This window comes from Fukomys damarensis, unplaced genomic scaffold (assembly GCF_012274545.1).
Source record: "Fukomys damarensis isolate Sample0158 unplaced genomic scaffold, DMR_v1.0_HiC HiC_scaffold_39, whole genome shotgun sequence".
Lineage (NCBI taxonomy): Eukaryota > Metazoa > Chordata > Mammalia > Rodentia > Bathyergidae > Fukomys > Fukomys damarensis.
The window spans coordinates 112816271-112828160 of record NW_022900951.1 but is presented as its reverse complement, the minus strand read 5'-3'; the positions used below and the strand labels follow the sequence as shown (position 1 = coordinate 112828160).

At 41.8% G+C, this 11890-nt stretch overlaps 1 protein-coding gene and 1 non-coding gene across 2 annotated transcripts; both read left to right on the top strand.

The window, feature by feature from the left end:
* The first annotated feature begins 4491 nt into the window (after positions 1 to 4491).
* On the top strand, positions 4492 to 11047 carry Rbmx (RNA binding motif protein X-linked). The gene is made up of 9 exons (XM_010642607.3): positions 4492 to 4654; positions 5781 to 5913; positions 6104 to 6210; positions 7265 to 7436; positions 7934 to 8086; positions 8528 to 8642; positions 8732 to 8857; positions 8947 to 9029; positions 10041 to 11047. The coding sequence occupies exons 2-9, from the start codon at positions 5805 to 5807 to the stop codon at positions 10349 to 10351; spliced, it is 1176 nt and encodes a 391-aa protein (XP_010640909.1). The 5' UTR covers positions 4492 to 4654; positions 5781 to 5804; the 3' UTR covers positions 10352 to 11047.
* Positions 5960 to 6031, top strand: LOC117284856. Its single transcript, XR_004515926.1, has one exon. It is a non-coding gene; the product is annotated as a small nucleolar RNA SNORD61 (small nucleolar RNA).
* Positions 11048 to 11890: the final 843 nt, after the last annotated feature.

Here is an 11890-nt window from a genome sequence, read left to right as displayed (position 1 = left end):
ATACAACTGTATCCTCATTTAGGCATCTAGTTCTAATACAGATACTGTACCAGATGGGCTGGGTATTTGGCTCAGTGGTTATGCTGCCTGCCTTGCAAGTGCAAGGTCCTGAGTTCAATTTCCAGTACACACACACAAAAAAAAAAAGAAGAAGAAAAAAATAGATATTGTAGCAGAACCATGTGTTGATTCAAGTTTTTCTTCCTTGCTTGTTCCAAGTAGGCTATTATTTGTACAATGGCTACTTAAAGTGCTTTGGAAACTTTCCCAACCTCTAATCTTTACAATTCTAATCTAATACAATTCTTTCCTCCCTTCCTTCTTTTTGCTTCAGACAGGAGGACAGGATTTTAATGACACATAGCAGGGTTATCTTTCTGTAGTTTAGAGAACAGACAGAACGGCAAAATGATCTCACATTCGCCCTTCACGCAAAAATATAAACCTGACAGGAGAGCATAAATGTACTCATCTGAGGAGTGATCCTTAGTTTTTGTTTTTTTTTTTTGTTTGTTTGTTTGTTTTTTTTTGTTTTTTTTGTACCCGGGATTGAACTCAAGACTTTGCTCTTGCAAGGCAGGTGGCAGAACCACTGAGCTAAATAATCCCTGGCCCCAGTGATCCTTAGTTTGATGACTGAAAGCTTTTGTTTTGTTGGCAGTACTGGAGCTAGAGCACAGGGCTTTTACACTGGGATCCATTACCAGCCCTTTTTAAAATTTAAAAAATTTGAACCAGGTGTCATGATGTACGCCTGTAATCCAAGCACTTGGGAGGCTGAGGCAGGAGGAATTTGAGGCTAGCCTGGGCTGCATAGTGAGTTCAGGGCCAGCCTGAACTACAAAGCGAGACATCATGCTTTTAAAAAAAATTTTTTTTTTTTAATTTTGAAACAGTCTTGTTAAACTGCCCAGACTGGGGTTGAATTTGAAATCATCTTGCATTAGCCTCCCAGATAGCTTGAGATTACAGGCATGTGCCACTGTGCCTGGTTTAAACAACATTTATTTAGCATTTATTATATTCCGACTTTACCTAGCAGTAATAGAAGTAATATTGCTGAAAGCAGTCTATCAGATTTGACTAACATGGCAGCTAGAGAGAAACAATGGGCCAAAATATTATGGTAAAACATCAAACTACATTTAATGACAATACAAAGGAATTGCCTACCGGCCAGAGTCCCTCCCACTCCGCATACCTTTGTCTCCTTTCTCCTGGATCGCGTATGTGGCACTGTCTGATTTGATCTCTCTGCTTGTTATCCCCTCCCCCATACAGTCTCCAGACTTGGACCATAGCAATCTGAAGATGATACCCAGTTATTTTACTCCACATTTTAAACTGGCTCTTCTCCCCATTGCCCTTTGGATCTAGTCAGTAGAGTCTTCTCCTTCCTCTCTGTCTGTCATGGTTTATACCTGACATTTTTCCAAAGCCTCAAGCGCTCAAAGGTGGGGCCTTTTGGAAGGTCATTGGATTATGGGGTCATAAACCTACCTCTCTTCCTTTAAGTGGTAGGTTGCAGGTATTTTGTCTCTGCAACAAGGAAAGTGACTTAAGACTGTCCCCCACTGTGTGCTACAGCCATACTGATGCCCTCTTGCAAATCTCTGACAGGCCACCCCTCCTGGAACTCTGAAGTGCCCATTTATCCACATCACTGGCCTGTTCCTCTCCGAAGTTCCTGGGCAGTGATCAGAGGCTGGAGCCCAGGGCCTTGTGTGTGCTCGGCAAGCTCTCTACAGCTGAGCTACATCTCCAGCCTATATTTTCCTTCTTGAGACCCAGGGGAACAGGAACATCTATTGCAGAGCCTGCTCTGTCCTGTCCTAGACTGGAAGAGACACGTCTTAGACTTAGAGCCTAGGGAGGGCCCTGCAGTCCTGGAGTCTGCATCTGAGACTGAGAAGAAGAGCGCCTCTTCCAGGGGTGAGGGATTTCTCCTGGCCTCCCCTGAGGATGCAGCTTCTGCTTGTTGAGCCTTTAAGTAATTTTTGCCCACCTGGCCAGTTCCCATCCACTGCTAGTGTGCATGATTTATATAACTAATTCTGCGACAGATAAGACATTTCTTTTGCTTCATATGTTATCTGGCTGGGGAAAAAAACACAAAAAGTACAAATACTTTTGTTTTGCTAAGCATTATTTCCTCCAGTAGTGTTAATAACTTAGAGCTAGTTCCAAAGCACCTTAGGGGCTTTCATGAAGGACCTAAGCATTACTTACTGTGACCTGCTGGCATATACCATGATTCACTGTGGGCAGGTAATTTGTAACTAGGAAGAATTTGAAAGTGGCCTTTATCCATAAATTCCACCACCCACTCCAAGACAAACTAATAACATTAGCCAGGTGTGGTGGCGCACGCCTGTAATCCCAGCACTTGGGAAGCTGAGGCAGGAGGATCACTGTGAGTTCCAGACCAGCCTGGGCTACCTACTGAGTTGGAGGGCAGCCTGAACTACATAGAGAGACACTGTCTCAAAAAACAAAACAGAAAAACTAGTAACATTTTAGAATGCTTCCTTCCAGTCATTTTTCTCCAGAAACATATTTTATACATAGCTTATATTATGTTTCCTGCTCTATTCTCCTTTGGTGGTTTCATGCATTGTGATGGCTTACTATCTTTGGGGTGACAATTTAACATAGGTCCTTATTCCAAGCATCGGATTTTTCTGCCCCATCCTGTACCCCAAACTTGCCCATTGCAATCTGTCCTACTAATTCCAGATGCTCAGGATTCGTCCACAATGATTTCCCCTGCTTCCTCCAGGTTGTACCCCCATCTGCTTAGTCCAGGAAATCTGCTGTAACAAAATATCAAAAACTTGAGTTGTTTATTTTGGTACTGGGGATCGAACTAGGGACCTTACACTTGCAAGGCAGGCGGCGGAACCACTGAGCCCTTGGCCCAAAACTGAGAAACTTATAAACAAAAACAATTATATCACACTTGTTCTGGAGATTTAGAAGTCCAAGGTCAAAACACTGGCAGAAGCAGTGCCTGGTGAGAGCCCACCGCCCACTTTCCTGGTTCCTAGATGGTTTCTTTTCGGTGGAATGGGTTACTTTCACTGGGGCCCCCAGGACTCCACTTCCAAATACCACCACCTTGGAGACTAGGGTTTCAACAAAGGAGTTAGGGGGAATGAGGATATTCACACCATTGTAACACTAACTGATTCATTAGCAAATCCTGTCCTCATACGTGCATATTCATCCAACAACTGTTTCCTCCTCTTCAAGGCCACTGGGCCCTCTGGTCTTTTCCTACTGTTCTAATGGTTTCTGCTTCTGTACTATTACCCTTTTAATGAGTTCACAGGTCCTGCCTTCCTTGGCTCCCTCACTTGATTTTCCTTAAGGTCCTATTATTTTGGCGCTCTTTCTGTTCCTCCCCACGTGGCAAGCTCTTTCCTTCCTCTTCGGGCCTAGTGTTTTTGTTTTTCGATTTTTAATTTCCTAAAAGGCTTCTTCCTCAGATCTTCCCATGGTTTCTTCTCTATTTTCAGCTCTGACTTCAGATAGACCTGCCCTGATGTCTTAGGCAAATTTTGTCTCCCTAACATTGTTCACTTTACATCCTTCCTGGTACTAATCACAATATGCAATTACCGTTAACTATATTTTTTTCTTTAATTTTTAACGAAAAATGTTTCCATTTTCCCTACTCCAGTAACATGGCCAGGTGAAATACAGAATGCCCAGTTTTTTAAATTGGAATTTCAGATAAATAATCATAATTCCTTGTATATAATACTTGGGGCATATACCAAAAAACAAAATACGCGTTATCTGACATTCGATCTTAACTTGGCTTCCTGGGATTTTATTTCCTAAATGTGACAGCTTTGCTCACGAGGCGCCTAGTCTTGTCCCTTTTTTTTTTTTTTTGTCCTGTCTTTCTAGTTCTGGGTCGTACCTTCAGGCCTAACTCAGAGCGTGGTAGGCGCTCAGTAATAGTTCTGTATGAATGAACGATTTGCACGCTGTTTATAGTTTTTCCTCACCTGCCTTTTATTTATCAAAATCACTCCCCACTCAATGAAAAATCCTCGCTGAAGATCATTTTGGCAAGTATATTGTATTACCTAAACTTCTTTGTTTTCCCTTTCTGCAAAATTGGCCTTTATCTACTCTCACCACGTTGGTTTTAGAATGAAAGGTTAATGGAAAAAAAAAAAAGTTTTGCACCGTTCCCGGCGCACTAGGACGGCCCATAAATTTCACTTCTTCATTACACGAAGCCGGTGCACTACTTTAACACAAAGCAAAAACCCGCCTTAGAGGAGAATGGGTGGGGGTAGGGAAAACGGTTAGAATCAGGCGCCGGCCAGAACGCCCAGGGCTTGGGGAAAAGGAGAGGGACGAAGCGTGAATGACGTAGGAGATATCCAATAAGAAGGCTGAGAACCGCTCCCCCCGCCCTTCGCGTTTCAAATTCTAAGCTTCGTTTCCATCCGGGTCCTTCAGCCTCGTTCCCGGGTAGTATAAAGTTTGCTGTCTCCTTTGTTCGCCCTCGTTGCGCAGTACTGCTAGAGGCTCCTCACTTCAGTACCCCTACCCGGTAACTGTCACTTGTCCCGGGCTGCCTGGTCAGCCCTTGTCCGCGAGCTCGTAGGAGCTTGAGACCGTCGCTACCTTTCTGGTACGTGTTGCCTTAGTCCGTTTTTGTCATGCACTCTTGCCACGTTACTACTTGGGATAATCTTTCGAGACGGGGGTGGTGAGGCGCCATTTTAAGTCACCCAAAGGTGCCGACCTCGGTAATGAGGCCACGGGGGGTCGAAGGGAAACGCACGGGGCGGGGGACTTCTCGTCGCATCCCGCTCAGGGAAGTTTGGCTGCGCCTTGCGGACTCAGGGGCGGAGGTCGGGCTTTTGTGGGCTGGAGCCCGGCGCTGCGCTACCTGCGTGGGGTTGGTGCTGGCCATGGCCGTGGCCATGAGGACTTGTACGCGACCGCCTTCCTTGTTCTTGAGCGCCCCTGCAGAGGAAGTCCTTTGAATTTTCCCGGCCGGTGTTGCCGGCTAAACTTAGTTGCCTGACCGGTGCCGGTGGTTCTGGGCTGAATCCAAGTGTCGCCATTTTGTCTTTTCCACGCGGGTCCTGATGAAAAATCTTAATTGGGTTCCGCCGCGGTCTTGGAGCTATGAGTTACTGTGCGCGTGCAGATGTCCCGTTATTTAATCTGAAACAATGCTGACATTTTTTTTTAGTGAAACTATCCTTTGGGCGGGCGGGGGCTGGCGAAGATGAGGCACAAGTTAGCTCTAATTGAAGATTTCTGCTACTGTTTTTAGACGTAGTGGGGAATTCTAATGAGACGAAGGGGGAGCCCTTGGAAGAAAGCTTTTGATGGTTGTTGGTTGTGAGTTTGGCCAGCGACCTTGAGTGGGTCGGTAGTCAAACCTTAACAGCGGAGCGGGGTGGTGGTGTATGGGATAAGTAATTGAATCTCTAGGAGTCAACGAATGTACGGTTAAAACGAAAATTGCATTTTTCACACTTAGAGTAGCTTGTTAAATGAAAAACGGCCAAGGGAGATTAAGGTTAATGGCGAAAATTAGATTGGCTCTTTTAAACCAGTTTAATGTAAAGGGCGCTGTTGTTACACTACTGGATTTAAGTTGGTCTCCTACCGCGTTTGAAACTTCTCGGTGTCTATTCAAACCTGAAGTTTTAAGTAAAACTTGATAAATGAGCCACGATAAGGTACCCGTTAAATTTAAGGAACTTTCTCAAGGGCGGTAATACTACTCTATTTTTCACCAGATTCACCAGGGATTAAAAAAAAAAATGGTTGAAGCAGATCGCCCAGGAAAGCTCTTTATTGGTGGGCTTAATACAGAGACAAACGAGAAAGCCCTTGAAGCAGTGTTTGGAAAATATGGACGAATCGTGGAAGGTGAGTTATCTGAAAGTACATGCATGGTTATTGTTATAAAAGATAAGCTGTGATGAATTTGATTGCATTGATCATTTGACATGATAATGTATTTTGTCCTCTAAGAAGTTCTGAGCGTTCTTTTTACAAAACTTCCTTCATGTTATTTCATTTGAAGTAGGGTAACACGTTTTCTTAAACTGTTTTTCAGTACTATTGATGAAAGACCGAGAAACCAATAAATCAAGAGGATTTGCTTTTGTTACCTTTGAAAGCCCAGCAGATGCCAAGGATGCAGCTCGGGACATGAATGGAAAGGTGAGACCCCTGCACAGTGATGGATAGCATGTTCCCTATTGCATGAAACAGCATGCATCCAAGTCTGGTCCAGGGAAACTTGAATTTTTGTTGTTTTTGAATATATACTTGTCCAGGACCTCCTGATGTTAGCAATTTGAGTTGCCATTCTGAAGTGTATTGTCTAATGCCAAACCCAAACTTTGTAACCAAAGTTATGGATTATATAAGGCCATACGATACTGTATTTTATTATGGCATCCATATATCAGTTATATAAGCTGGCTTTTAATCTGGTTATTTTGATCACAAGTTGCTAACGCTTGTTTTTAGTATTTTTTTATTTTTTTGGTAATGGGGATTGAACTCAGGACCCTTGCAACTGTGAGGCAGGTACAGTGCCAATGAGCGAAATCCCTGATCCAGTTTTTTTCATTTTTATTTTTTGGTACCAGGGATCAAACCTTGTGCTTGCAAAGCAGGCAGCGGAATCACTGAGCTAAATCCCTCAGATTTTTTTTAGTTTTAAATTTTACTGAACTGTGTGTGGTAGGTCTACCTTAAGCTTTGATTCAGCGCATCAGTATTTTTTCAAAAAGATGGAGTAGAAACCTAAGGGGGAAAAGTCTCATTTATAGAAATACTAGTTTTAGTGTTTTTCTTTGAGTAATGGGTAAATTTTAATGATAACTTGATTTTTATTTATTTTTTATTTTATTTTTGTGATACCAGGGGCCCTTGCACTTGTGAGGCAGCTGCCTAAACCACTGAGCTAAATCCCCAGCCCAGTGATAACTCTTAAAGGGCCTGTTGGTGTTATAATGCATTCCAGGTCTGTAAATTCTTTTAAAATCTCAGTATAATTTATCTTTTTAGGTGTTGAGAATTTAACCCAGGATCTTCACACTGAGCTTTGTCCCCAGCCTTTTTTGTTCTTAATTCTGAGAGTCACTTAAGTTGCCCAAGTTGGGCTCAAACTTGTTGTCCTCTTGTCTTAGCCTTCTACAGTGCTAGCTATGTGCCTCTGTGCCTGGCTAATTTAACCATTTCGATCATTTTTTTTCTGTTTTTAAAGTCCTTAGATGGAAAAGCCATCAAGGTGGAACAAGCCACCAAACCATCATTTGAAAGTGGTAGACGTGGGCCACCTCCACCTCCAAGAAGCAGAGGCCCTCCCAGAGGCCTTAGAGGGGGAAGAGGAGGAAGCGGAGGAACTAGAGGGCCTCCCTCACATGGAGGGCACATGGGTAAGGATTTGGGTGGATCTTGGGCTTCAAACTCACACCTGTTTAGTTAAGTCCTTGTTAAAAGGCAAAGCCTCCATCTTTAAATTGTGAACACTTGCTTACCTATTGAAGTGATTATCACTTGAAGCAATGGAAGGAATCCCAAGTTAAGCTACAGTATTAATTGAAGTGATGGACCATGTAAAATTCCTTAAGTAGTTTTAACTGTAGGAAAAGTACTTAGAAAATTTTCTTTATGCTTGGCATCACACATAGTAAAAAAGATGTATTTTCTTTGAGATAACTTCAATAAAACTACTTTTCCTTGACTTCTGCAGTTGAAAACTATGTATTGGGGATTGAATCCAGGGCCTCATGGATACTGAGCAAATAGTCTTCCACTGAGCTTCATCCCCAGCCCTTACAATTAATTGAAAACTAAAGCTCCATTCCCCAGCTAAAGTTTTTTTTGTTGATTCTTGTGATTGTTAACAGGTATTTTTTCCATTCTAATGTAGATGATGGTGGCTATTCCATGAATTTTAACATGAGTTCTTCCAGAGGACCCCTTCCAGTGAAAAGAGGGCCACCACCACGAAGCGGGGGTCCCCCTCCTAAGAGATCAGCCCCTTCAGGACCAGTTCGCAGCAGCAGTGGAATGGGCGGAAGGGGTAAATATTGGATGAATACTAACCTGCTGTCATTAACTCGAGGAATTGAGAGGTGACTCCTAAAATATCTTTTAACTTCAGATTGACTCATGGATTCCAGGTGATCTAGTACACCAGATTAATGAGCCCTGAAAAGACTTAAATGGAAATTCTAAAGAAGAAAATGTCTTGATCTGATCAACTACATATTAACCATATTTTAAACTTTAAAAATTTTATATATATATTAGTACATGTTTGTGGTACATGCAGTTTAGTCATCTTGGATAAGGGAGTACATGTACTTAATACAGCTTGTTTTTATTTTTTAAAATTCCCTCCCCGCATTTTTTTCTTTTTTTTTTCCTCATGTTACTGTTTTTCAGTCCTTATTCATAGCCTGAATGTACATTTTATTTTCCTGCTTTGGCTAGGTTTTTAAAAACGATTTTTTTCTTTAAGCCCCTGTATCACGTGGAAGAGATAGTTATGGAGGCCCACCTCGAAGGGAACCCCTGCCCTCTCGTAGAGATGTTTATTTGTCTCCAAGAGATGATGGATATTCCACTAAAGACAGGTAAGAAAGAGTTATGGCTTTTTTTTTTCTCATGATTAATGCAGAAGGAAAGATCACAAGCATAAACCCAATTACCTTTGTTTCTATAGCTATTCAAGCAGAGATTACCCAAGTTCTCGTGATACAAGAGATTATGCCCCACCACCAAGAGATTATACTTACCGTGATTATGGTCATTCCAGTTCACGTGATGACTATCCATCAAGAGGCTATAGGTGGGACACTTTTGTTTCCATGGCTTGATGCTGAAAATTTGCTGTGGAAATTGATGCTCTGGGACTTAAAGAGTTTCTCTTTTATTTAGTGATAGAGATGGCTATGGTCGGGACCGTGACTATTCAGACCACCCGAGTGGAGGTTCCTACAGAGATTCATATGAGAGTTATGGTAAGAAACTGGTTAAGGGTCTTGAATATCACCAGCTTGAGTTTTTAGGTTTGTTCATAAGCCAGTTTAATAGGCTGCGTGGTGCTTGCTTTTTAAGGGGATGTTTGCCTGCTTTTAAAGGGGTAACTATCAGCTGGGCTTTTCCTAGTTTTGTGAGGGGCTTTTGTTTCTCTTAAGTTTTTTTTTTTCTTTTTGAGGCTGTTCGCTTGCTTTGGAGGGGATTTTGCTTGCTTAAATTGGCAGCCTTATGTGTTTTCCCCCAACAGTGAAAATACAATTTAAAAATTTTATTAACAAGATCAAATGTTTACCATTGTAATATGAAGGAAACTCTACAGTTCAAAATTGCAACTTATCACTGGAAAGTGGCTGAGTGTCTACTATAAAATAACAAGCTGTCTGGAATATCCTCTTGAAATACACACCGTCTTCAATCTTTTCAAACAAACATTAAAATCAATCCATTTCCGTATCTCAGCAGATGAGCAAATCCCTATAATGGCCCGCAATGGTAGAGTTTAAAACTTCCCAGTTGAGAAATTAAACTTTTTAATACAAGAATTCTGTAAATTCAGATTTAAATGTTGTATATATACAATTTATAGTGTTGCCATATTACCTGACCATTGACCCTGCAGGTAACTCACGTAGTGCTCCACCTACACGAGGGCCCCCGCCATCTTATGGTGGAAGCAGTCGCTATGATGATTACAGCAGCTCACGGGACGGATGGTGGAAGGCTCTGAGTGTCTACTATAAAATAACAAGCTGTCTGGAATATCCTCTTGAAATACACACCGTCTTCAATCTTTTCAAACAAACATTAAAATCAATCCATTTCCGTATCTCAGCAGATGAGCAAATCCCTATAATGGCCCGCAATGGTAGAGTTTAAAACTTCCCAGTTGAGAAATTAAACTTTTTAATACAAGAATTCTGTAAATTCAGATTTAAATGTTGTATATATACAATTTATAGTGTTGCCATATTACCTGACCATTGACCCTGCAGGTAACTCACGTAGTGCTCCACCTACACGAGGGCCCCCGCCATCTTATGGTGGAAGCAGTCGCTATGATGATTACAGCAGCTCACGGGACGGATATGGTGGAAGTCGAGACAGTTACTCAAGCAGCCGAAGTGATCTCTACTCAAGTGGTCGCGATCGGGTTGGCAGACAAGAACGAGGGCTTCCCCCTTCTATGGAAAGGGGGTACCCTCCTCCACGCGATTCCTACAGCAGTTCAAGCCGCGGAGCACCAAGAGGTGGTGGCCGTGGAGGAAGCCGATCTGATAGAGGGGGAGGCAGAAGCAGATACTAGGAACAAACAAAACTTTGGACCAAAATCCCCATTCAAAGAAACAAACAAAAAATGGAAACTATTCTGTCATTACTACCCAAGGACTACTAAAAGGAAAATTGTGTTACTTTTTTAAAATTTCCTGTTAAGTTCCCCTTCATAATTTTTATGTTCTTGTGAGGAAAGAAGTAAAACATGTTTAAGTTTGATTTTATTATGACTTGCTCTCAACGAGCAAATGTTTAAGTGTGTAAGGCTTGACTTGTTGTACTAGTGTTGTAATTTTCCAAGTAAAAGAGTCCCTAAAGGCCACTTCCTGAATTTTCCCAGTAAGTAAGGCAAGCAATTCTAAGATCTTTCACAAACGTCTAGCCATCTAGATGTACACTGATCTCCACTGAGAGATGAACCATTCTGCCTGTACAGCCAAGCTAGCTATTAGAGGGTGGTTGGGTACACTCAGGATTTCAGGGTGCCTTCCAACTGAAATCTCCATGTTCTCAGTATGAAAAAGTCTGAGATCAGATACCTATGTAAGGAAAGTGCCATTCGCCCAGTAAACCCACAAAAGCAAATGGATAATGCTGGCCATAATTTGCCTTTCTGACATTTCCTTGGGAATCTGCAAGAACCTCCCCTTCCCCTCCCCCAGTAAGACCATTTAAGTGTGTGTTAAACAACTACAGAATACTAAATAAAAAGTTTGGCCAAAACCAACCATGAAGCTGCAAACGATGCTTGCTCTTACTGTTTCAAATTTTTGCAACTCTGTAGTGTCTCACTTTTAAAGGAACAGCTTGATTGCAAAGGAGAAATAGATAAGCAATGAAGTTATCTCCAACTTCCTAAAGGCTTATGACTTCTAAAAAGTGAATCTATCAGCATTCCACATCAGATTTAAAGCATCAAATGCCTGTGAAACAGCAAAGATGGTAAGCAAAGCAAACTAGTTTTTCCGTCTAAGTCGAAATTGAACACTTACCTTCCTCATAGTACAGTGAAACACACTGTACCTCATGGCAATGGAAATGCCTCTAGATTAAAAAAAACCTTTTGGAAAAGCAAATATTCACTAGCATATTAGAAGCCTTCCAAATTCAACACTTGGATTTTTTTTTAAAAGCATGTATGACACTTAAAGGCCTTAATGCAACTGTGTACCAATATCAGTCTGGGGCTTGGGAGGGGGTACTTTTTTTTAAAAGTATTTTTGATGAAGACCTTTAAACATGCTTCATATTTTGACATTTTTTTCAATTAGCCTTTTAGTCAAAAAGAAATGGCTTACGTTTGGGGTCCCCCTGTCTTGCCCTGTAAGCCATTGCAACCCTGACCTTTAGTTGGATGCCTGATTTGTTTTTAGTTCTATGAAACTACACTGTATGGAGAAAATCTATTGCAAGTGGTCTTTAAAAAGCAAAACCTGAGGCAGCATGACCCAGGTCCAGCCATGAAGTTGAAAAAGATCCTCTTGAATAGAGTAAACTTGAAGACCTCCAACTAAAAATCCTTACACTGCACTTATTCCTTCAAATAAGGTTTTGTCCGTTCAACTTATGG